This window comes from Canis lupus, chromosome 12 (genome assembly GCF_048164855.1).
Source record: "Canis lupus baileyi chromosome 12, mCanLup2.hap1, whole genome shotgun sequence".
Taxonomy (NCBI): Eukaryota; Metazoa; Chordata; class Mammalia; order Carnivora; family Canidae; genus Canis; species Canis lupus.
The window spans coordinates 33325139-33352412 of NC_132849.1; the positions used below are offsets into that span (position 1 = coordinate 33325139).

The 27274-nt window shown below is 42.4% G+C and overlaps 1 protein-coding gene and 1 long non-coding RNA gene across 2 annotated transcripts in view; both read right to left on the reverse strand.

The window, feature by feature from the left end:
* Positions 1–7680, reverse strand: part of TMEM178A (transmembrane protein 178A) — a 50451-nt gene extending 42771 nt beyond the window's left edge. Inside the window, exon 1 of the mRNA XM_072770429.1 lies at positions 7207–7680. Within this exon, the coding sequence (XP_072626530.1) occupies positions 7207–7606 (400 nt within the window). The 5' untranslated portion in view covers positions 7607–7680. The remainder of the gene's footprint in view (positions 1–7206) is intronic.
* A 574-nt stretch (positions 7681–8254) lies between these two features.
* Positions 8255–8962, reverse strand: LOC140600696 (uncharacterized). Its single transcript, XR_012003860.1, has 2 exons — positions 8569–8962; positions 8255–8421 (listed from the first exon to the last, which is right to left on the reverse strand). It is a non-coding gene; the product is annotated as an uncharacterized lncRNA (long non-coding RNA).
* Positions 8963–27274: the final 18312 nt, after the last annotated feature.

The following is a 27274-nucleotide window of genomic DNA, read 5'->3' on the forward strand; positions in this document are numbered from 1 at the left end:
CCCCTTTTCTCACTTGCTGGTGCATTCTCTGATGGGTGCCCCATGACATTATTATTAGGTCTGCAATCAGTTTATCTGGCTGAATTTCAAGAGAGATGGAGCACAGCATATAGTCTCCAGTTACCCTGCAGCAAACAAAGGCTGTCAGCTTCAGACACGGATGCTGAGTCTCTCATGCTCCAAGTTCAGTTACATCCTTTTAGTTAAAACTTGCAGTAAAATAGATTAATCATTGCAATCACTTTTAACCACAGGGAAACACTAGAAGAAAGTGAAAAAAATAAACTGTCATAAATTTTATCAGCTTTGGAAGATAAAGCCCACTTTCTATTTACAGATGCCTTTATTTTGATAAAGATCTTTACAACCAGTTGTGCAACGCTTTAGACAATATCAATGTTGTGGTGGTTTGTGGGTTTGGTTTGGTTTTTTTTTTTTTTAGATAGTAAGTGTAGGAAAACTAATTTTTTAAACCTAAAGCAAGTCTACATTGTTCAAATGATCTTAGCTGAACTGCCCCCCGAATGTTGAGCTAATGTTTTATTCCAAAGGAGACATATTTCCTATTTGAAGTAGCTGTTGATCCTCCAGTTTGGCTGTTTTCAACTTTTCCTTTCTATTTCACCAGTTGCTTCTGCAAGAGGGTGGCAAGTGAAGAGAATGACCAAATCTGATGCTTTTAGCCACAGATAGTACCACAAAATGGAACAGATGTTCACACCACTGAGTATGAAAGGACACTGGAAGCTCCCTGAAAGATAAGGTGGACTGGGAAAAAGGTGGGCCGAGTGAAACAGGAGAAAGCCACACCGAGGTCACAGCTTGCTTGGTCACAGAGGTCACAGATCAAAAATCTGCCCTTCAGGCATAACAGAGATGGAAGGAAAGTCCATTCTTGGTTAACTGTTGGGAAACCCCATCCGCTGCCTAAATTCCTTCAATGTTCCCACTCCTGATGGTCTCTAGCTTAGCATCTACACTGGGGAGTCTCCTTTTCTCCCTCAATGGATCTTAACGTCCAGATGCTCCCCTAACAAAAGCTTATCTTCTAAGGCAATCAAGAACACTTGCAATTACCAGTAGTTGGCCTGAGGTTTGAGAGTTTGAAGGCTCTTTTTGAGCTTTGGAGAAGAAAAATCAGTAGCTAAGGGGAAAAAATCACAGCAACTTGGATATAATTGGATATGAACTTTCCATGACATAGCAAAAACTCTTCCTTTTTTCCTCTCAAGGCCATTGCTGAATGTTATCCATGAGACATGGTGAATAAAAAGGTCATTGATTTTGCCAATTCTGATCCCAAACCGCTTAAAACCTCATCCACTTTTGTGTTTATAAATCACTTTTAAAAAACAATTCCTGTATATAGATGAAAAGAATTTAAGCAAGTATCTTTTTTCGATAGTAGAATGGTAAGTAAGAATTTCATTTCTATTCAAGATAACCTTCAGGAGCATTAGCAATAGAACGTGTTGAACCATAGAGTGCTACTCTTGGCTATGTTCAGCCTCAAAACACTTTGCAACAAAACCACAAATCTAGTCATTAAGAGTTGTGTAGTATGAGCTGGCAGTTGTTTAATTAAAAAGGGCTCGTTTAATCCTGTGCCTGGTATCAGAGATGATACAAAAATAAAATGTGTCTTCTCTCCCCTGTGCAAGATGAATGTGTGTGACATAACAGTGTACTGGGAGACACACATCCCCCAATAAAGTAATAAAGTTCAGCCAGGATAGGAAAAATCACTCGTTTCTTGGCTCAGATGAGAAACTTGGCTCTGCTAATGAGCAGTGAGAGAAGCACTCTTCAAAGTGGAGTATGCACATGCCAGGGGGTATACAAGCAATCTTTAGGAATGTAGGGTGAAAATAGTTGAACTTCTGTTGATATCTATTACCACATTCCTTCAAAATTTGCTTTTGTCTGTGTTTTATGACGCATATGTTGGTATGGTCCAAGCACATAACTTAAAAATGAATGAATATAAATTATATACAGTGATGCTCAAAACAATTTCGGAGACCACTGGCTTTCAGAGTAAAGAAAGAAAAAGACAGTCTTGATGATATCCCCAGCACCCCCAAAACTAAGGAATCCTTTTGCTGGCAGCATCTTCTAGTTCAAGACAAGATCTGAGAACCATATGTGACCTAATGGGTCGGGGAGGAGAAACAGTGCTAGCCTCTCAACTTTCCTAGATAATCTGCTCTTGGGAGATAATTATTCTAACACAAATGATACTTTGGTCTACAAATGAGCTGAAGAAAAGCATCAATCTATTTCCGTGTCAGGTAGAACTTGGTGGGTCCTGTACAGACTATTAATTTCATGGAAAATAAGCAACAGGGGAAACAGATAAATCATTAGCAGAATGAAGAACAGATTCAATGAATTCCTACCAATTTTCCTACTTTCTTTTTCTTACACAGAACAAAATGACAAAGTATATGTGTCCTACTGTCTTTGATATCTCTGTTTACCTCATTAGATGAAAAATGCTTCTGAAACCACAAGGACATGTTTTATTTCAAGTTTCAAGAATTCAATCCCAAATGATTTATACAAGTTAACAATATGCATACAGAATTATCATCTTCACATTTCTGAAATCCTACCCCTTTCAATTTCATAAAAACAAAACACTGCAACATGAATCTTCCTTTTGTTTATTGCAGGCAATATATAATACTAAAATTTGATTTACATCAACAAGGTACATATACTTGAAATGTAACGTTAATGGTTTTTAATGAAAAACTTTAATTAAAAAATTTAGAAAATTAAAGGGAGGGCTAGTAAGAACAGTTGGAACTTTCGATATAATTTCAATGACTAATTCCCATTCAAAATTAGTTTCTCCAAAGTTCTACATAATGTATTCACAAGCCTCATCAATGTTTATTTATTAAAATCAGTGTTTTCAGTAACTGAGAGAAGCATTATATAATGTTTCCAACTGAGTCTCCTTCCATCTGTCCTCCTATTTGAATGTTCATCCAGTAGTTTAAACAGAAGAGCTGTACTTGGAACAGAAGGGCCGGCGTCCCCCAAAGGGCAGAGCAGTCCATCACTTTGCACCGTATTCTCTGTCATTTGCCTACCAGTGCTAGCAGCCCTCTCCAAGCGCTCTTCCCACAACCTACTACGGGTGGTTCCTACGTAACCCACTAGAAAATAACTCCTCCACCACTTGATAGGAATCCTAGGAGGATAGACACTTATGTCCATGTATGCACTCCTGTAACCTCTACACCTAGAGCAATACCTGACACCCAATATGTATTCGTTGAGTGAATAAATCAGATGAATGAATGGAGAACCTATCCTTAGGTCACCTTTTTCTCATTCCCTGGGCTTCCTATGTGATCCACGCCACGTCCACCCGCTTTACTGACTTTCTGTGACTTTTATATGTACAGTTTCTTCCAAACCTCTAACAGTCCCAGTGGCACAGGGAGGCCTGAAGCTCTACATTTTAAGTCCATTCTTTCAAGTTCCTGTAACTAGGCTCTCTCAACTTTTCTATCCTTCTAATTGCTAAGTGGAGGATGACTTCATTTGCATACACTACTTTGACCAGTACAGCTTCTTTAGCAGCAAAAGTCAGCTGCAAGAAGGAATTGTATGGAAGAATAATTTAGCGTCAACTGACCAACTCAAACCCAAAAGAACCCCACATGCCACGTCTTCCTCATTACCTTGCACATAATTGCAATTGGCATTTACCGCACTGGATAGGAAACGATGGAAATAGTGAATGAACCTAAAATCTCTAAAGCCTTTGCAAGTTATCCCAGTGGGCAAGAGACAGATATGTGGACTGGCCAATGCAATGCTAGTTAAGAGGCCTGGCAGCTGGAAAAACAACTGTACTCAAACTGGGCTGGCAAAAAGTCCTTTGTCAGCCTGGCAGAGGAGCACAGGGTTCTAGTCTTGGTTTTCAAGGCATTTATCAAGAAATTTACCACTGCTCTTACTGAAGGTCCTGCTTGGAGGTCCAGTCTAGACCTAGGGTCACTCTGGGCTAGCAGTGAACTAGAGTCATAATGAAGAGTGACACTTAGAATTTGGTAATTTTTTCCCAAATAGTTGTCCCATCGAAATCAATGTTTTTCTGTGATTTTCCTTAAGTAGATCAAGATGAGATAGTCTATACATTCCATTTCAAAACTAATTTCTCATCGTTTAGACTGACTGTTTCTGTCTCCTCTACAACTTTCAGAAATACTTGCCTGGCCTCCAGTAACAGGAAATGCAAACAATTCCAACAGTGAGAATGTTTTCCATATTATCAACTCACACTTTCTTCTCTGCAACTTTTACTCACCTCCGGGTTTTGCCTTCTAAGTCCTATGAGGAACAGCTCGTCTCTTTTTCTCTCCAAAGCTCACTAAATATCCCAGGTGGTTCTGCGGCCCGTACCCACCCCACCCCACTCCCCACCTACCTCCCCCATCTAAGTCTATTTTTCTTCATTTCTCATGACTACAATTTCTAAATGTTAAAACTCATCAACAAAATAATTAAGAGAAGGAAGTAAAAGTAGACCATAAGACCCTAGTTCTTTAAATTTTTAAATTGGATGTGATGTCAACTGCTAGATACATATGACTCATTTGTCATATGTATGACATATGATTTGCCACGAACATCAGATGCCAAAACAAAAGTAATAATGCTTACCTAATACGGGTGCCAAAATCAAACTATTTGTAGAATTATAGAATTTTAAGCTGTTCATTTTGCCCCTTCATTTCATAGGTGATGAAATGGAGAGCCAGAAGAGTTATGTAACTAGCCCAAGGTAGGTTAGTTGCAACGTTGAAAGTACTTGAAGCATTTTTGGCCGTCTCCCAAACAACAAATTATGATCCTATCATCTACTGATAGCTGTCATTTTCTCCCAACTCCTCATGTCGTAATAATGTCAGCTCATTAACTTCCCAGAAAGCTAAAATTACACTGTTATTATTATAACAATGTTAAATTTTAGAACTAGAAAATTCCCTAAAGAATAGTCAGCTTTCCTAATACCATAGATAAGAAAACCGAAGGCCAATGAGGTCTGGACACTTCTTGGAGGATACACTGCAACTGAGCAGTAGAGCCAGCAATGGAGTCCATGTCTTCTGGTTATAGCCTAGAACCCTTTACTGTTCTGCACAAAGGATTAGCTAAACACCACCAATGTTATAAAGGTGATTTTGTTTTAATCTAAAACACTGTGTTCATGACAAGAAATATATGATCATTTTAGTTAGTATAGAAATCTTATAGAAGTGCTAGGCTGGACAGACATTTGCCAGAAAGAATGTAGAAGGGATTTTGAACAATAGGTGGGAGACGGGATTCAATGACCTCTAAAGTCCCTTTACTTTTAGGATATTTGGCTCTGGATTACCCCAGAGCTGGGCACCTCAGCTAGCCAGGGCACTTCCAGAGGTGGGGAATGTGCAGTATCCTGTGGGGGCCCCTCTCCTGTTGTTGGGTTAGGCTCTGCCCTGCTGTTTCAGGCATTCCACTATATGCAATTTACGTGCAATCAACTACTGTAGGCATAGAAAGAGTCTAAGGCAATGCAGCTCTGTCGCTTCCAAAGACAGACTATGCTGCTTAGCTTTCAAAATTGCCTTGCCTAAATGAGCATTCCATAACTGAGCCTCCAAATCCAGCTTTTACAGTTTGTTCATGTACTATGCTACTATCAGAATTAATTATGCAGCATCTTCATGAGGTGAAATCAGATTTGGATGTGAGTTAGGAGAAGAAAGAAAAAGATGTACTTCCCAAAGGAAGGTTACTGTATCTTATTCCTCCCCAAAAGTGCTGGAGTCCTTCCATGCACAGACAGATTTCAGATGGCAGTCCCCAGCTGAGCTAGCCATGGGAAGGAGGAAGTTGACATGTATGAGAAATGAAGAATATGCCAACTAACAAGACTCCGAAGGCCAAAATGTTATTAACCCCCTCCTTTCTATGTAATTCCATTCCACGCTGTAATTCCACACAAGTCTGTTTGTTGGCTTTTCTAAATGGCTACTAAATACTAAAATGTAGTGATTTTTCTTTTTTTGCAATAATGAGTCCAAGGGAAAGAGGGTGGGTTTTTTTTTTCCTTTCAGAGAAAAATAATTTAAAATAAGAGTGGAGCTCTGAAAGTTAGAAGGAAACTTCACCAATAGGATTGTCACTTGAATATTTTTACATGAATGAGATTACAACAACAACAACAAAAAATCAAACTTCTGCTTACATGCATGGAAGCCAGGTGTTGCATAGATTTCGGAAAAGCAAACTAATGCTCTACAACTCAGTACCCAAAACCACAACTACAACAAAAAGCAACCTTACAAGGTATCACAGACATGAGAGACTCTATGCCAAATCCAGAAAGCTGTGCTTTAAAGGGCCTGGGCAGGTCCGCTCCTGCCCTCACCCCGGTGTGCCTCGAAACGGAGGATGGTGGGTGGAGTGATCAGGAAGGTGAGAAGCAAGTCCTACCTGTGCTCGAGTGCCTCACCAATGAAATAATGCTATCTGACGTCTAATCAACAGGAAACCCTGCACTTTGGGGTCGGCAAGAAGGTCTGGGGCCTCCTTAGCTTCCCATTAGCCGGCCAGGCTGGGATGGCCAGGCCGGTTCCATCTAACCCCAACATCTGCACAATACAAGAAAAAGCCTCTTTCCGCCTCTTCGGAGGCTTGCACTGCTTTTCTTCCAAAGGTATGTCTAAAAGGAAAGCACAACTTGAGAGGTGCCCGGCTGGGGAAAGGTTTTGGGCTTTTTTTTTTTTTTTTTTTTATTGTCACCCTCCGTAGGGGAGCAGCGTCAAGAAAATCTACACATGCATTGCAAGTCAGGCAGGTGTACAAAGACAGAGGAGGACGAGGGGAGAGAGAGAGGGAAGAGGGGGAAGAGGGGGAGAGGAGTCAAAGGAAGGAAAGGAGCAGATAAAAGCTGGGGGCCGGGGCGGGGGGTCGGCTAAAGCCCAGCCTCGAGAGGAGGAGGAGAGGGAGAGCAGGATAAGGAGGAAAGAAGAGAGTCGTGGAAAGAAGAAGGGCAAGAGAGGCAAGAAGGGGAGGGAAAGGAAGAAAGGATGAAAGAGGGAGCCGGAGCGGGGCGCGGGGCGCGGGGCGCGGCGGGGAGGTGGCCGCGCGGGCACCCGGGGCGCGGGGCGCGGGGCGCGGGGCGCAGCGGCCGCTCACCTTTCAGGATGAGGGTGTCGATGTCCCGGTCGATGCCCAGGAAGTAGCACTTCCTCCAGAGGCCCGAGTAGGTGGCGAAGAGCGGCCGGCCGCACTCGGCGTCCAGCCCGCCGAGCCCCAGCAGCGAGCGCCAGGACTCGGGGTCGGCGCGCCCCGGGCCCCCCGGGAGCAGCCGGCGCCCCAGCGGGGGCGAGTCCCGCAGCGGCAGGTGCGACAGCGGCATCAGGCGGTTCTTCTGGTCCGGGGGGTCGGCGCCCGCGCGGCTGCGCTCGCAGCTCTCCTTGTGGCGCCGGGGGTCGGTCTCGTACCAGTGGTCGGTGAAGATGGCCGTGACGAGCAGCCCCAGGGAGCAGAGGCTCAGGCCGAGGCTGAGCGCCGTGACGAGCGCCCGCGGCTCCATGGCTTCCCGCCCCGCCGCGGCCGCCGCCGGGCTCCCGCGCCGCCGCCAGACACAATGCGCTTGGCCTCGGCTCCGCGCCGCGCGCCCCCCCCCGCCCCGCGCGCCCCACCTGCCCCCGCCGCCCTCCCGCGCCTGCAGCCCCGGCCCGCCGCGCCGCTCGCTCCGCGGCCCCCCGCCCCGCCGCCCCCTCGCCCCCGCCCGGCCCCTCGCCCGCCTCCCGCCGCCCCCCGCCGCTCGGCCCGAGCCTCCCCTCCACCTCCCGAGCCTGCCGCCCGCCCTTCTCCCCGGCGAGCCCCCTTTCCTTTAATCCCTCCCCGCCGCCCTCACTTTCCCTCCTCTCCTCCTCTCTCCCCTGACCCCGTCCCCACTTCCCCCTACTTTTCGCCAACTCTTCCTTCCTCTTTGCCCCCACTCGGGGCTCGTCTCGCTGTTCGCCGACTCCGCGTCCCTTTATAGCCCGGCCCCGGCCTCGAGGCTGCTTCTCCACCTACCCCCGAGCACGCTGCCTCCTGTCCTCTCCCCTCCAACGACCTCAGAAGACATCCATCGACATCAGACTCGGTCTTGTCACTTGTCCAAGTTGATTGTGATCAGTGTCCCGTGCTGCACCCAGAAGCAATCCCATCCAGACCGGGCTGCGCGGCGAGATTTAGCTCTTTGGCATCGTGAGGTGGAGCCGAAGACCCTTTCTCTGGACGCCCGAAGGATGCAGCCTCCCAGACCCCTTGGCCAGCTCTCTGTCGGTGTTCTCTCCCTCTCCCTCTCCCTCCTGCCCACTGCAGCCTCTAAGCGCTGTCTCTCCTCCAGCCCCTCTTCTGCAAGAAAAGAAAAGAAATAAAGAAAAAAAAAAAAAAAAAAGGCACCGAATGTCACCGGATCGGATCGTTACGACGATGGACAGGGATTTTTCTCCCACTTCCCTTCAGCCTTCTCTGAGACTGAGTTCTTTTTTTGTGGACCACCTCTATCTCCCGGCGGAGTGAGTGACGGCCTCCTGGAATTTCTAGAAGAGCAGAGGATCAATAAGCCCTTGCAATGGCACCTGCTCTGTGAGGTGATTATTGCATTTGAATAAAGAAAGCCCCCGGTAATAAATCAAAGTAATGATTTTCTCCCGTGCAAGTTTCTTGCATGCAATGGGAGGGTCAACAAGAAAGCAATGCTACACAGCAAAGTCTGCATCTTAGCTCCCTTCTGTTCTTCCAGGGCACTAGCAGTCCACAGATGTTAATTGGGAGAATGACAGATTCACATTTACTAAAATGAGGAAATGCTAGAACTCGGGGTCACTGAAAGATTCAACCGTTTATGTTGTGTAGTCTTACAACACAGGGGCAATACCCTTGTGCCACTTAATGCCCTTGGGGCCCTGTCAGACACAGAAAACCATGCTGCATGAGCCCACAATGCCAATTCTTGTGTTCTTATGCTATAAAATATTAATGATCAAGAGATTACGAGGCATTCATTAGATGCTAAATGTCATTACTCCATGATTTAATGGAACTTATTAATTAGTGCCCCACATCAATTGGTATTAATGGGATTTATATACTTCCTCTGGAATGACATCTGTAAAGGTGGAATAAGAACCTTGCTGGGATTTATTTTCATTGCTGTTTGGCCTCGGCATCTTCAGAGCATATATTTCCAGTGAAGGTTGTGTACCTCTTCTGAGCCATTCATGGATAGGTCACCTAAGCAAATCCTTCCATCATGTTGGACCCCTGTGCCCATATCTGCTGACCTGACAATGTGAATTATTGCTTGGATTTTCTCACAGCTTCAGCAAGATCTATGGGGAGCTCTAGTCTAATTAAGGAAGACAAAGAATTATAATTTTAGTGTTTCTCTCACCTATAAGCTTTTCCTTAACAGGAAACGCTAAGCTCATCAAAGGAGTCTTATCTGGATTTACACAAAAATGATGAGACTTAGAAGCCTTCTTTTATTTATACCCTATAAAATGTGTGTAAAATCCTAGATCTTTATGGATATGCAGAGAGAAATGCCTTTAACTGTAAGCCAGCAATTGACATCTGAAATTCACTCAAGGTGTCATGTGTCCTTTTATTTAAAACAAAAAAAAAAAAACAAAACAAAAAAACAAACAAACAAAAAACACTTCTTGAGACAAAGTGATTACAAACCTTGCAAGCCCCAAGGGTGATCAAACCTTTGGTGAGAACTCATCTACATTTTCATACACTTGTCCTACAAGAAATAGTCCGCCACATTTCAGTCACCTGCTTATCCTCACACAATAACCCCGTCCCCCACTGGAGTAGACAGAAGGAAACCTCTTTTTCAGGCACTTTTGTTTGACTTTAAAGAGCATAATGTTCTGCTTTATTTTCCTAGCCACAACTCTTTGATCATACCCTTCTTAGAAAATAGCATTATTTTTGAAGTTCATTTATGTCTATGTTTAAGATCAGTCTCAGCATATAATCCAAAGGTTACTCTATGATGGATTACCCTTGATAGTATTTCATAAAAAATGTCACACATTACAAATATGGGCCAGCAGCATGTAATGAGAGCACTGCCTCTGCTGGTGCAGCCTTAACAGCATCGGCAGGGATGTGACATATGATGTGTACACAGGCTTTGCTACGGCAACTGCACGTTGCACCATCCATGTTCTTAAAATTTCTCTTTTGGATATTTCCGACAGTGAAGGATCACCCAATGACCCCCACTCTGTTAGGGGAGTGGGGATCCGAGGATGAGTGAATAGTTTCCATCTTCAAGATGCTCGCAGTCTAGTGGCCAGAGACAGTCACATCAACTGTTCCATGTGCTCTAGCAGAAATAAGAACAGTGTTGTGGGAACGTGGACAATGAAAAAACCAACAGCCTGGGGAGGCAGGCAGGCTACATAGAGACTCCTGAGTTAGTTCCAAAGGATGAGTTAAACTTTACCAAGAGGATTAGATCAGAGATACTGGCATTACAGTCAGAATATACTTCTTTGATGTATATATCTACTTCACAAGCTTGGAGGCTTTAATATTTTGGGTCACTGTAAAATAAGAACTTTTTTCTACATTTTTAAATCATAAAGCTGACATGTTCTAATGCCTGATGACAAGCTAAACGCTTGCAGATGACTAGAAGCAGAAGCGTAAGCCCGAATCCAGTCAGTGTATGAGGGCATTTAGGCTGGCAGAGAGTCAGGATGATAGGAGGTGAGGTATCCAACCGGCACAGAGTGGCCTGTCTCAGCCATGGCTGTGCTGTGACCTCAACGTTTTCAAACTTAGCTGACTCTTCTCCTGTCTTAAATTTTCTCTTTGCCGTCTCCAGATCTGATAGCCCCAGCGCATCTGTCAGGAAACCACAATGTCCAAAAAGGACAGGGACGGAGACAGGGAATTGCCATCCAGATGTCTCACCCCGTTACTGAATTCCGCATGTCCAAAAGCAAATTCTTGTAGTTCCCTACATCCAGCTGCCCCTCCCCACTTCTCCTTTCTGGGTGTTGACAGGTCATTCAAGTCACCCAGACTCAAGATTTTAGACTTATCTATCACATTCACCAAAATAATGGGGGGGGGGGGTTTCCTTTGAACTGTCTTTCAGACCCAATCCTTCCTCCACATTTCTATCACTTGCCATGGCTCTGCTTCCACCGCCTTGCATGTGATTATTCTTACAGCTTCCCCTTGCCCCTGTGGTTCCAGGAGCAGCCCTGCCTGCAGTTATCCTGGATACTGTTGCCAAATGCCTCTTTCTCAAATATTACTTTGATTATGTCATCCTTCAGCTTCCAACTCTCCTTTCTAGGTTGGAGAGAATTATCCGTTACATCACTCTAGAGTCCTTCTTAATTCCCATAACATTTAAACATCCCAACTGACATGCTGGCCATGTTTAAATATTTAGAAAACAAAATACTTTTGTCTTCTGCAAACACACTTATCATAATATCTAGGTGCTTTGTGACATTCATTGTATTTCTCTTGACAGGAAGTTCTTAAATAAATATTTCCTTATAAAATGTCTGTGCATGCACACGCACACACACATACACACACACACAGAGATCTCCAATTATCACAGAGCTGTGGCAATGATTTATTGACATACCTATGCTAAGCGACCCATGCTAACCATGAATATTCTAAAAAGCTTTCAACCCTTTTTTTGCCCCAGTGCTGAGACCAAAAGCAATATCCTCCCTTATTTCAAACATTTAGATTCCAGAGAATTTAGACCATGTGGTTTTTTTTTAATAATAAACTTATTTTTTATTGGTGCTCAATTTGCCAACATACAGAATAACACCCAGTGCTCATCCCATCAGGTGCCCCCCTCAGTGCCCGCCACCCAGTCACCCCCACCCCCCGCCCTCCTCCCTTTCCACCACCCCTAGTTCGTTTCCCAGAGTTAGGAGTCTTCCATGTTCTGTCTCCCTTTCTGATATTTCCCACACATTTCTTCTCCCTTCCCCTCTATTCCCTTTCACTATTATTTATATTCCCCAAATGAATGAGACCATATAATGTTTGTCCTTCTCCGATTGACTTATTTCACTCAGCATAATACCCTCCAGTTCCATCCACATTGAAGCAAATGGTGGGTATTTGTCATTTCTAATGGCTGAGTAATATTCCATTGTATACATAAACCACATCTTCTTTATCCATTCATCTTTCGATGGACACCGAGGCTCCTTCCACAGTTTGGCTATTGTGGACATTGCTGCTAGAAACATTGGGGTGCAGGTGTCCCGGCGTTTCATTGCATCTGTATCTTTGGGGTAAATCCCCAACAGTGCAATTGCTGGGTCGTAGGGCAGGTCTATTTTTAACTCTTTGAGGAACCTCCACACAGTTCTTCCAGAGTGGCTGCACCATTTCACATTCCCACCATGTGTGGTCTAAGCAAAACCATGCCCTAGCTCTCATAACAAATGGGGCTATTTTTTTTTAATAATATCACACATTTTTAGCATTTAATGGAAGGACATAGTCGATTATGTTGTTAATCTACAACATGTCATTTCTGCAGATGACTGAGGTATCTTGTGTTAAAGTCACCATCCTAAATTGTTCCCCTGAAACAATTTTCATTCAACAACGTATATGGAGTACCTCCAAAGTAAGTTATTGTGCTAGGTCCCACTGGCTTATGCAGAAACAAAAAAAGCATAGCCTGTAACCCTCAGGGAACTTGAGGTCAGCAGAAGAGGAAGATAGAAACGCAAGAGGCTACCAGGAAGGATTGCCTGGGATGAGTGCGATCACAGAGACTCCCACAGGAAATGTAGTACAGAGGGATTAATTTCCATTGGGAAGAATATAGGTAAGCCAAGTAGAATAGATGCTTTCTCAGTTAGGCCTTGGAGGAAAAAGGATATTTTCTATATGTGTGTCAACTCAGTCCAGGGCAAAGCCAAAAGGAAATTTTAGAAGGAGCGCCTACCACAGTGCTCTTCTCTCCCCCACGCATGTGGTAAGTCATCTTGGCAGTGCCATTTTGTCACTAACTCGAAGCCTGAAACCACAAAATACCACAAAACCCCCAAAATAGATGGTGCCTGATAAGTTTTTCATTTCAGTGACACACCACAGAATGTCACCGTTCTTTTTCACATTCCTGGATTAAGCTGTTTCCTTTTTGGAGCCTTTAAACACATATGGTGGGAAAAACGCACACACACACACATTCAGAGAAACCCATAACCATGTTAAATCCCACTCGGAGTGGGATGCTTTAGCAGATGGTGGCTTATTAATTGCCATACGTAACTGCATTCCCCGCCTTATCTGTGTGTGTGGATACCAGGTTCTGAAGTCGAGGTCTAATGCAGCTCGTTCAGGCCATGTTTGACAACCAGCATAGACTTGGCTATAGCTGAGATATTCAGTCTCCTCATGGGGTTCACTGCAGCCTGTAATGCTGCCCATGTGAACAAAAAAACTAGTGTTTCCATGGGTCTCCCCTTTTTCTTACCCTTGAATCTCCTCTCTCAGCTGTGTCTACTCGAAGGCCCCAGGATCTGGGAACCACACAGAGGTGCTGGAATCAGACCACCTATAATTTCCAGACTACTGCTTCCTACCTGCTAACTTTAGCCAGTTTCCTAACCTCCCCAAATCACCTAAGTTTGGAAAAACATGGATATGAACATCTACTCCACAGGATTCATGACTACTACATGTTAGATATGCTTTCTTCCACCCCTGTGCCCACTCCCTTCTCCCTACTCCATTCGTATAAATATATAAACGTGCTTCAGAAAACCCATAACCGAATTATATGAAGCTCATATAATTTATATGTCATAAATACAAATGGCTAAATAAGTTATTAATGACATGACTTTTTTTCATATTGTATATATTATTCTTGTAGGAGAGGCAATCTGCTGTTCTCATTTGTTCAGTTAACATTTATTGAGCACCTGTGGGCCAGGAGGAGAACATTCCAGGTGAAGGGAATAGCAAATGCAAAGGTCCAGAGGCATGAAAGAGCTTTGTACCACGGAGGAACTGAAGAGAGACCACTGTAGCTAAGAGCAGGAAATAAGGCAGTGAGTGGTAGAAGATTCAGCACAGGTTAGTCAAGGGCCAGATTGTATGTAGTCCTAAAGGCCATGCTATAGAGTTTGGACTTTAGTCGAAAAAAAGCCCTTGAAGAGTTCTAAGCAGGGAAGAGCATGAGGTGATTCATGCTTTAAATGTCACTCAGAAGGCTATGAGTGACAATGAATTGGGGCTGGGGGGTGGCAGGTATGAAAATAAGGAAACCAATTGGGAGTTTGTTACAATAGTCCAGACAAGGGGTATTATTCACTTAGACTAAAAAGTCAGCAGTAGAACAGAGAAGTGGGTAGAGATTGAGGTCACAAAATTATTGTGAGTCCAGAGGAGGGAAAGGAGAAATCAAGGACCATGCCTCCATTTCTGGTCTGCTTGAACCGTGATATCATGTACGAGATGTCAGGCAAAATTCTGTTTTCGACTTGTTAGGTTTGAGATGCCATTTAGAAATCTCAGTCGGATATATGAGCCAGAGAGGAAGGAAAGGATTTTGGAAGGAAGATTTAGATTTTAGAGATGTCAGCATGTAGGTGTTATATGTATGTTGATATTTAAATTCTCAGGACTGGATGAAATTGCTTCAGGGAAAGTGTAGCTAGAAGAACTGAGAGATTTGGGTCAAAGCCTCCTTTTAGGCGCTCAAGCACCAAGACAAAGCATGTTTCCCTACCAAAGCAGGGGAGTCCAGTGACATGCTATGCTGACACAAAGAGAGATAATACAGATTCTGAGATGTGGAGTCAGAAAAACTTGGGTTCAAATTCTAGCATGTTTTTTTGTGTGTGAGGAAGAGAGATTTACTTAGCCTCCCAAACCTCTGTTTCCTCATCTGTACAATGGGGAACCAAGTAGTAATATTCTTAGGGTTGCTCTAGGAATGAATTCCACAGGGAATATGAAACACTTAGCGACCTAGTGATTGTAAAGTCTGACTTCTAATAATGCTCGAGATATGAATGGTGGCTGTTGTCATTTATCATCTCCAACAATAACATTTGGTGGCTGCTCACATTTGCAAGCCATAATCCTAGGTATAGTACAGGCCATCACTCTCCCAAGGATTGTGCCCTAATGAAAAGAATGGAGGCCTACTATAAGACCCCTAAAAACATAAATCGTCTGTAGTATTGGTGGAATAATGGGCACTCAACAGTATGAGAAACCATTATGCTCTTTCAATAGACTCTTTTGTTATGAGCCCATAAAAGAGGTTTAATGCTATTTTGTGAATAGCCAAAATAAGCTGCCAGAGTACGATAAGGTATCTCCATTTCTCAAGGTCTTTAAATGGACTAGATAGAAATGCCTCTGTAGAAATGACAGCCCATGGCTACTGCATTCTATGTGTACCAATCATGTTAGGAGAATACAGGGAGTGTCTGGACTTTCCCCTCCCTATGCAAGGGGCTGAGGAAACACAGAGAGGGCAAGGGGACACTAAGCCAGGGGTGGATAGCATCTGGAGGAGAGAAATAAAAGAGACAGACTCCTTATAAGGACAGGGAGAAAAAAAAGCAGACTCCAGGACTCAAGGCTCAGCCACATGCAGCTGCTAGAAGTCAGAAGGAAGTTCTCCACAAACAATGAGGAATCCAAACTTGGACACATGAGCTAGGTCAATGTTCCAAATTCACACTCTCAAGACCAGGAGACAAAGATTGAGTTGAATGTCCCTGAAAATGGTGAATTTAGCACAAGTCTGCAGGCACATGCCCCTACCTCAGAGAGGTCATCATCCTGGACAACTCTGTTTTTACCTTCAATTCTTGCTTTGGATAAACCTCTTGAGAAAGTTATTTGGGTCCAGGTAATCATTAGCCAGTCCATAAATAGCTATCAGGAATGAGATACTCTGAAGAATACATAACACTGTGTTGTATTCTTTATGGCTGTCAGTATGCCAAGGATTTCATCCTACACTGTGGAGTGTAATCATCTGATGTGCATGGTGCTTGGAGAACCATCCTGTGCTTTTGGAAGGAGTCACCAGTTTGGTAGGACTTGGCACATACCTCCCCATAGCTGCACCTGAGCCCCTGTAATGAATGGATGCCACGTGGCATTGAGGGTCACTCAAGTGGAGAAGCAAATGAAAGCTTGAGGACAAATTACCATCTCACCTCCAACTATTGGTATGGAGAGGTAGGACCTTGTCAGGGTCAGATTTATGAGGCTGATTAAAAAAGAGAGAGAGGAAATGCACCAATGGCCAAAAAGGAATCCAAGTAGGTGGCTTTGATGTATGAGTTCCATCTGCCTAATTTATTTGGTGTCTGCAATCTGTATGTGATCAAGAGCCTTGGATTATGTGAGTGGCAAGTCAGGGAGGGGGTTGGCAGTAGGGGGGATGTTTCTTAGTGTTTTCCAGCCAGCTTACCATGTGCCCTTGTGAATCCCACTGAAACAAAAACACAACAGAAAGGGACTGTCTCCTAAGAATTCTAGTATTTAGCTAAAAGAAACTCCTGAAGTTTTTTAAACATTGAATCTTAGTCCAATTTCAAGGAGTTGCTTTCTGGATATTTAGGGAAATTCTTTAATTTCTCAATTTCCTTTACAGTCTATTTTCTTGGTCCCGAATTTTGTGGGGATAGTTTTAATTACTTACTTTTCCCACTCCCTCTCAGCACCTTACCCTTTTCCATTTCATATCAGTCACTTTCGCCAAGCTCAGCTTCTTTGTGTCAATAAAATGAGAACTTAAAATGGCTCTTATGACAGAATTGTTAACTGGGTTTGTAGAACACCCTTTAAAATGTTATATTTGGTGGCAATGACAGCAAACGAGACATGGAATCCCGAAAGGGGGAGATCAACCCAGAACATAGCCAGCATCAGAACTAAGGCTATCTAAGGTGCCCAGCAATTATTTTTTTAAAGATTTTATTTATTTATTCATGAGAGACACACACACACACAGAGATAGAGAGAGAGAGAGAGAGAGAGAGAGAGAGAGAGGCAGAGACACAGGCAGAGGGAGAAGCAGGCTCCAGGCAGGGAGCCTGACATGGGACTCAATCCCCAGTCTCCAGGATCACGCCCTGGGCTGAAGGTGGTGCTAAACCCTGAGCCACCTGGGCTGTCCAGTTCCTGGCAATTAAAATGAAGTTTGGAAGAAGAGGAACTATAGAAATTGCTCTCAAGACAAAGGAAAAAGAGACGGCAATAACAAATAGTAAACAATCAAGAAATATTATCTATGTACTATTATACTATAAATTTGTAGGTAGAAGCTGCACAAAATAAGCAACATACCAAGCAGTAGGCACAGGTCAGAGTTGATTGGAACAATAACTCCCAAGCCTTGGTGGGTTCAGGTATTTAAGGATTTGGAAGGCTCATGCTTAGGAGAATGGCCATTTCCACAATTCCCTGATCTTCTTGCCTACTTCTTTCTTTCTTTCTTTCTTTCTTTCTTTCTTTCTTTCTTTCTTTCTTTCTTTCTTTCCTTTCTTTCTTTCCTTTCTTTCTTTCGATTTTACTTATTTATTTATTTTAGAGGTCAGGGAGGGGCAGAGGAAGGGAGACAATCTCAAGCAGATTCCACTCTGAACATGGAGCTGACCTATGACTCAATCTCAGGACAATGAGATCATGACTTGAGCCAAAATCAAGAGTTGAGGTTCAGCTGATGGAGTCACCCAGGTGCCCCTTGCTTACTACTTTCTATGTATTATCATGGAGTTCCATAAAGATCTATAGAATAATAGTATGCATCTGACATTTGTTGATAACATATTATTGGCTAGATACTTTCTAAGCACTTTATATTTTTTCTTATTTAGTCATTATAATAATAATAATAATAATAAGTAGTAGTAGTAGTAGTAGTACTATCATTATCCCTATTTTACAAATGAGGAGATTGAAACACAGAGCAGGGACAAAAATTGTCCAAGGTCGTACCTTTAGTAAGTGGCAGAGCCAGGGCTGAAGCCTGCATGGTGTGACTCCAGGGCCTGCACTCTTAACTATTATTTGTATCATTAATAGAGACATGACAGTGTTTTGGAATAGATGATAATGGTAGAGGAACAAGAAGTGGTGGAATGATTCTGGATAGATATTGAAAGTAGAGCTAAAAGGATTTTCAGATGTGTGGTGTGTGGTGTGAGAAAGGGACCAGGTGGAGCTGTCATCAACAGACATGGGAAAGGCTATGGAAAGTATAGGTTGGAACAGGGACAACTTCGGGAGCCTAGTTTGGGGTGCACTAAGTTTGAGATGCCTATTAGATATCTAAGTGGAGATGTCTACTGAGCAACTAAAGATACACCTCTAAGGCTCAGGGGAAGAGTTCAGGCAAAAGATATAAATTTTTTAATATGTATTTATTTATTTATTTGAGAGAGACAGTATGCATGAACGGGGGGAAGGGCAGAAGGAGAGGGAGAGAATCTCAAGCAGATTCCATGCTGAGTGCCGAGCTAATGCCCCCTTGATCTCACAACCCTGAGATCATGACCTGAGCTGAAATCAAGAAAGAGTTGGATATTTAATCAACTATGCTACCCAGGCACCCCTAAAGATACCAATTTGATACCCAACAGGATCCACATATTGATGGCACTTTTAAACCATGAGGCTGGATGATATCGCCCAGGTAGGGAGTGTTGAGAGAAAAGAGAAGAGGGTCAAGGATTGAGAAGGGAAAACCGCTACAAGTTGAGGTCAAGGAGATGGGTAGGAGCCAGCAAAGGAGACTGAAACGAGTAGCTAGAGAGATAAGAGAGTGTGGAGTCCTGGAAGCTAAGTGAAGAAAGTTTCAAATAGGAGACAGTCATCAAGATCTCAGCTTGTGATTGGTCAAGCAAGATAAAAAAAGAGAACTGAGCATTGGATTTAGCAAAATGGACGCTTTTGGTGACCTTAATAAAGCTTAATAAAGTGGACCTTAAATTTCAGCCGAGTGATGGAGATATAAACTTGAGTGGTATGCATTTGAGAGAGACTAGGAGGAGAGAAGTTGGGGCCGGGAATAGATCACTTTTCCAAAGAATTTTGCCATGAAGTGAAGGGGGAAAAAATGGATACTAAGAGAGGTGGAAGAGGGATTAAGAGAAAATTTGTTTGTTTTACTAAAGATGGGAAGATAACAGCATGTTTGTATGCTGATGGAAATGATCCAGGAGGGATGGAGAAATTGATACAGAAAAGAGAAGCAGAGTTGCTGGTGTAAAGTCAGTGAATGGCCTATAGTAGATAATGGAGAGGTTGTCTTAGGTAGGTGAATGCAGAGTTCATCCCTAGTAACAGTGGAAGGAATTGAGGACAAGATGACAGTTGCAGGAAGATGGGTGGGTGGATGATTGGACCTTATGGAAGTTCTCTGCTGATCTATATTATGCTCAGAAAATGTTAATGTGTTCAGAGGAAGGAGAAATCTTATAAATAGAGATGGCCAAAGAAGTACTGATGAGGAAATTGGGACTTGAGCTTTGAAAGATCTATGGGAGTAAATTGGTAGAGAGGAAGAGAATATTTCAGGGATGGAAAACCACGTGCACCCAGATATAGTAACGAACAAGGTTATGTTTCTGGGACAGTAAGCATCCTGGTCCTGCTAAAATGGAAAGTTTGTGATGAAAAGTTTAGGATAAATTTGGAAATATTGATTAGATTCAGACTGTAGAGGCTTTAAACAACACCAAGATCTTAGGCAATGAAGACAAGTAGAATGATTGATGAAAAAGGGAGATTAGGAATTACTCTAGCACTAGCAGTGAAGTAAATAGTGAAGACTTTAGATCCCACAGGCCTGCATGACGAGAGTCATGATGGTAGCAATGGACACAAAGGAAAAGATGCCAGAAACATTATGAATGAAAATGGTGAATAGGTCAATCAAAGGGGAAAGAAAGAGACACAAATGCTAGAGATTCAAGCCAAGATGACAAGGACAATGATGGATCTGTTGACTAAAATAAATAAACAACATTTAACTAAGCAAGTAGGTAAATAAATCAGAAGGGAGAATAGATTTGGAGGCCTAAGCTCTGGCCTTTTGAGTTTGAGAGGACAGAAGAATATCTGTATGGAAATGTCCGCCAGCTAGCTAGACAAGTAGATTTAGCAGGTATCCAGTTAGAGGTGACTAAGCTGAGAAATCTGTGGGAGGTGGTGTAGACAAGGAGAGCAGGGGCTGTGTCTGGAGGCCAGGAAGAGGTAAAGGACAAGGAACCAGGGTCTGGCAGCATGCTGTGAGTGAATCAGGAGAGTCACACAAGCCAAGGACAGGGAGTTTCAAGAAGGGCCTGCTCAGTGGTATCAAGAATTGCAGAAACACCCAGCAGTCGGTAGAAGGGACCGACTAGAATGGGCCTCAGTGACAGGATCCCTGGGGCCTTCAGCAGGTTAGTGTCAATAGAGAGGTTAAGGCAGAAATAAAACTTCTGGGGTCTGAAGGATGAATAGAAGTTGAAGAGGTTGAGGGTGGGGGGGTGGGGAGGTAACATATGTTGATTAATTTTTGTAGAACTCTGGCAGTCAAAGGAGGGAGAGGAATCATTCTATAACTAGAGGTCAGAAAGGTTAAAGTTTTTGAAGGTAAACAAAGCTCATCTATGTTTGAAGGAAAGACATGGATAAGGAGAGACCAGAGTTACCCCTAAGATGGAAATTAAATTGATAATTTGAATAAAGAAAAAAGTGGTATAATTAATATTGTTATTTCTTGCCTATAATAAAATTTAATTTGTCACAGACTGATTTGAGATCAAATGAGGGATTTTTTTTAGATCTATGTATACCCCAGTAGGCCTGAGGGAGACAAAAAAGAAGTCTAAAGGTAGAAGCTTCCTTTTTCTATCTCAGTGAAGACATAAACTTTGAGATTTGATAGAACAGAGTAATTCTTCTCCCTGCTCTTGAACCTATGAATATGTTACCTTACGTGGAAAATGGGACTTGGCAGACATGATTAAAAATCATGAAATAGGGAGAGATCCTAGATTATCCAACGGAGTCCCATCTAATCACATGCATCCTTAAAACCAGAGAACCTTTCGCAGCTTTAATCAGAGAGATGTGTACAATGAGAGTCGGGTTAGAGAAATGTGTTGTTGCTGGCTTTGAACACGGAGGAAGTAGGCCACAAGCCAAAGAATGCAGGAAGCTTCTGGAAGCTGAAAAAGGCACAACAGATTCTCCCCCAGAGCTTTTTGAAAGGAACACAGCCATGCCAATGCCTTGGCTTTTTAGCCTGGCAAGACTAATTCTGGATGTCTGACCTACAGAACTGTAAGATAACAAATTGTCTTGTCTTACATCCTTCAGGTGGTGATAATTTGTTATAGCAGCAACTGGAAACTAATACAGTTTTCAGACAGGTAGCCTACAACTCACCACCACTTCCCCTCCTCCTTTACCCAGATTCCTCTTTGACCATGCTCCAAGAGTCTACTGAAGTCCAAGAGATGACAATTAAAATTCCTAACAGCTGGAGCCTGAATGTCTGAGTCAATCCCCCTGAGCTCCAGGCAGCCCTTTTTCTCAGGCATTTATTTTGGCTAAGTACTCCTTCCCTCCCCCAAAGTGGTGCTCTCACTGCTATCCAGGAAGAGGAGAGAGGTTTGACAGTAAAAATAGCGGATGCTCCAGAAAGCAACAGAGAAATCTGAGGGCAAACAATTGTCTGTTACCATCACAGGAAAGATGCATCCAGTGAGTTCTTGAGATGTGTACAGAACCATGAGCTGTTTCCCGTCTCAAACAGCTGGGAAGATTTTTTTTTCCTTTCAGCTTCACATTGAACTCAATCATCATGGATTTCTACCTGGTGTTTAACAGAATGAAGCCTATGTAACTATTGCTCCAATTACCTAAACCCAAGTTATCAAGGCCCTAGCAGTTGCATTTGGACTCTACACATTGACTCAAAAAAAGAACTCAAGTTTTTTGAGAATTACTTACAAGGCAGGTATATCCTGGGTGAGCAGTATTGATCCAGAGGAGGAATTTATTGTACAGTAGGAAAGAAAGACATCAAGGGTAACCAGTAGAAATAAAAAGAGCTAAGTTAATAAACCCAGGGGAATGTGGACAGATCATGAATTTTTTACGGAGAAACAGCCAAAAACAAAAAACAAAATAGGAAAGAGTTTTGTATGGTGACAGATATTAACTACACTGACTGTGGTGAGCATCTCCTAATGTTTGTAACTGTCAAATAGCCATGTTGTACACCTAAAATAAAATTTTGTATGTCAACTATACTTCAATAAAAAAAGAATTAAAACTTTAAAAAAGCTATCATAAAAAAAAAAGAAAATAGGAAGGAGAAACCAAAGAATGTTTATATTCTTAACACTAAAAAAGTTGAAAAGTGTCAAGAACACAATTGGGGTTTAGTCATAGAGTACAGGAGAATTCAACTGAAATTAAATTATACCTGCCTGGTCTCTGTTGCTCCGGCATTAGGACTTATTTCCCTTGTTAATGATGTTGTGATAAGAAAAAAGTATATTGGGCAGCCCAGGTGGCTCGGCGGTTTAACGCTGCCTTCAGTCCAGGGCGTGATCCCAGAGACTCAGGAAACAGTCCCACGTTAGGCTCCCTGCATGGAGCCTGCTTCTCCCTCTGCCTGTGTCTCTGCCTCTCTCTCTCTCTCTCTCTCTCTCTCTCTCTCTGTCTCTATGAATAAATGAATAAAATCTTAAAAAAAAGTTTTAAAGTATATTAGTTATTAAAAGTTGGGCTACATGTGCCTAATTAGCACCATTTTGAGAGGAGATCTGAGTAGGGGGTTGGAAGACGGGTATTTGTGTAGCCATAAATGGGGTCATGAAAGAAAGAAATTAGGATTAACTTGAACTCTTCCAGCAGAGAGAGCCCAGAAACCTGATGCTTCTCTGGCTGAACCAGAAAATGGGCATAGGTGTTGTTAAAAAGGGTGTTTATATATAAACATTGTTTTGCCAGTCTATGTGGAAGTAAATCCTCAATACATAGGCCAATGTATTGGCCTCTCATTCATTTGGGGAATATAAATAATAGTGAAAGGGAATATAAGGGAAGGGAGAAGAAATGTGTGGGAAATATCAGAACATAAAGACTCCTAACTCTGGGAAATGAACTAGGGGTGGTGGAAGGGGAGGAGGGTGGGGGGTGGGGGTGAATGGGTGACCCCTCATGCTCTGTGACTTACCCTGACTCACTATTGTTCAAGAGAATGTGCCACCTAGGTGGGTAAGTGTCAAAGAGAATAGAGTCAGTGGCATTAATCATTCATTGTAAAAATGAAACCAATGTTCAACAATAAATGTGGGTACTTTTTGATGCTTAAGGGTACCACAAGTTACAGCAAACAAATTCATTGATCCTGATCATATCATTACATAAGTCATTCCTAAAAAAATAAAGATGTGTGTTTATTTGTGCATTTTTCAGGGATCTTTTCTCTCTAATGAGATAAGGGGAGGGGCAAGGGTTCAAGGGCAAAGGGGCAATAATGTGATAGATCTTTTGCAACTTTAAGATGCATTTTTTGTTGAAATTCCATGGTACTTATATTAAGGTTTATATTTTATCTTTTGGTACCTGGATAAAAGGTAGATAGTGAGAGGTGTGTATATATATCAACTTGCACACACTCTCATACATTTATAAATATATGCTATCTCTCATCTAGACAGGTGAGTTAATGTATGTGTGTATGTATAAGGGGGTGGAGTGGAGAGGCCAGAAAAATCCCACCACTAAGAAACCACCGCCACCTGGAAATTGTATTGATTGCAGGAAAACTGAAAAAAAAACAAAACAAAACAAGCTATCTCACATGACAAAGTAATCTAGTGGTCTTGGAAGAAAAAAAACATATAAACAAGGCTTTCCAAGTAAATTAATAAGTAAATAAATAAGCTTTTCCCATATTTACTAATGCCAAATCAGTGATCTGCAATGAAAGAGGAATATGTTAACACACATTATACAGAGTGATATGTTATAGATCTAATATTATCAGCACTCCTGTTTGCCAACTCTTTGCTTGTTTTAGAGGTTAACCTAATTTATATCAGTCTATATTAAGCACATATTTATTCTGATGCTTTGACCTCTGGGGCTTTGTTGACCTTGAAGAGACTGCCCCTCCCGGGGCTAACCAGTTCCTAGAGAGTAAAAACCTCACCAGCCTTTCATAGGCAGACCAACCAATGCCAAGCCATACCTAAACCATCTTCTTTACTGGGCTTTCACATGGTGAGCCATGATTCCCCTGCCCTCATCAGGTACCAGACAACTAGGGACAGCCCCTCTACCCCAGACTCACTGGAATTATTCCAAATAGCCAATCCTAAACTCCTTTATCCAGCCTCACCTGTTTCTTCCAGGGGAAACCATAATAAAAGCTGTGTTTTCCCCTCATTCCCTCTACCTCCTGACTGGCCCTGGTGCTACCCTGTGCCCCCACCCCCATGGAATGGCATAGCCCCTCCTCTTGGGAACTGCCAATAACAATCTTTTCAATGGCAGTCATCTCATGATCTATTGGCCTCACCATACCAGTCTTTTTTCACAGGGCTGTGGTCTTGGAAGAAAAAACATATAAACAAGTCTTTCCAAATTAATTAATTAATTAATTAATAAGACAGCCCTGGGATCCGGCCCACCTTGGGCTCCCTGCTCAGCGGGGAGCCTGCTTCTCCTTCTTCCTGCCCCCTACTCATGTTCTCTCACTATCTCTCTCTTTCTCTCTCTCTCTCTCTCTCTCTCTCTCTCTCTCTCTCTATAAATAAATAAATAAATAAATAAATAAATAAATAAATAAATAATAAATAAAATCTTTTAAAAAAATCTCTTCACAAATATATAGATCTTTACTTATACCTCAGTATGCTAAGAGAAAGGATGTCTGCCATTTTTTATAACAGAAGTATCCTTGAACATATCCATGGAGTTGTTCCAGAGTTAATTTGGGGTGGGGGATAGAAGTATTTACTTGGTTTCATTTAAGTCATGGTACACTTTTTTTTTTTTAAGATTTTATTTATTTATTCACAAGAAACATAGAAAGAGAGAGGCAGAGACACAGGCAGAGGGAGAAGCAGGCTCCATGCAGGGAACCCGACGTGGGACTGGATTCTGGGACTCCAGGATCACGCCCTGGGCCAAAGGCAGGCGCTAAACCGCTGAGCCACCCAGGGATCCCCATGGTATACTTTTATACATTGAACACTTCCCCAACCTGGTTTTCTGGTTGAGGAATGTGAGACCTAGAAAAATAGGGATTTATCTAGAATTAATGGCTGACTGGGGATAGAATCCCTATCTGACTCCTACTGCAATTCTGCTCAAACTAGTTGTGTGACTTAGAGCACGTCAACTAACTTTCCTAAACCTCAACTACTTTTTCTGAAAATATGGATCATAGTATCCCTTCCCAGCTTCGTTGAATTATTCAAGAGTGGAAAGTGCTGTGTAAACTAGGAAATGAATAATGTATATTATTAATAGTATCATTAAGCTGATAGAATAAAGGGGGCAGATCAATAAAGAGCTTAGACTTATAGTTCTATCTTCTCTCAGAAAACAGAACTCTCATTCTAGAAACATACTGGGATGAAATGCTTCGACCAGTAGCCTGGAGCGACTGTAGAACCTCTGTTTGTAATTATGGATTTATTCTTTTTGGCTACTATGTAATCCCAGGATTACTTTGGGGATCTTGACTGAAAACCTTTTAAATTATTTAATCTCTTTTTACAAATATGTATTTAGGTACAGAAGTAATACATATTAATTGCAAACTTTCCAGCAATACAGAAATGCAGAAAGCTAAGGTGATCATCACTACCTCACCTTCCCCAGTTCCAAACCCCAAAGGCAGCACTGTTATAAGCATATAGTTTTTAAAACACAGAAATAGGGTCAAATCATACATATGATATATATGTATATATGCCCTTCGGTATGTTTCCTTCAACAATCTATGGTGGACATGCAGAAGGGCTAAAATAAAAAGTATAAGAAACAGCAGGTGTGAGTGAGGATGCATACTGTTGGTGGGAATGCAAACTGGTAAACCACTGTGGAAAATAGTATGGAGGTTCCTCAAAAAATTAAAAATAGAACTACCATATGATCCACTAATCGCACTACTGGGTATTTACCTGAGGGATATAAGAACACTAAGCAAAAGGATATATACACCCCTGTTTATTGTAGCTTTATTTACAATAGCAAATTATGGAAACAATCCAAGTGTCCATTGACAGACAAATGGATAAAGAAGAGGAGGTACATAATGGAATATTATTCGGGCCATAAAAAAGAAGGAAATCTTGCCATCTGCAAGTACCTATCTTGCTGAGCACTGAGTAATATACGAAAATGTTGAATCACTATATTGTACACTCAAAACAAATATGACATTGTATGTTAACTACGCTGGAATTAAAATAAAACACATTTTTAAAAAATATACATGGACATCTGTCTCCGTGTATATTTGCTTTTCACAGCTGCATAGTACTCCACTGCATGGCTACAGCATCATTTGCAGCCTCCTCTCATTTAGGTTGTTTCCAATTTGTCCTTCTTACACATGATTCCATAATTAGCTTCACGGTATATCTATTTGTGGACATTTGTTTGAGTATCTCTGTAAAATTGACCCTGTAAGTCAAAGGATAAACCCTTTGGGAGGAATCAGAGAACCCAGACTTTTGTGTTTTCGCTTTAAGTAACCGTCTTGACTTTCATCTTTCCTTCTTCACCAGCTACACCTCCAGGCAGACAATTGTGCACAAGCCCAAGGCTGATGCAGTCTAGATGGTAGAGTTGGTAGCAGCACTAGAATAGCGCCCGTTGCATAAGAGGGGTTATCTGGCGTGCTCTGCAGAGTGACTCAGCCCTCATATCATGTGCCTGTCCCTGTCAAACTCCACGTTCCTGCCGACTCGAGGCATCTGTGTGTATAATAAAGCTTTTGACAACAGCAGCCTAGGGTTGCTTTAAATACACCAGGGAGGTCACATCACAATTAGTGAACATTCATAAATAACTTCCTAATGAATAAAATCAAGAGGACACCACAACTCCCATTCCGCAATAAGGTCAGAATCATTCACCATTTGGAGGTGGACTATCGATCCCCCCATCAGCCAGGTGAGGCTCTGGC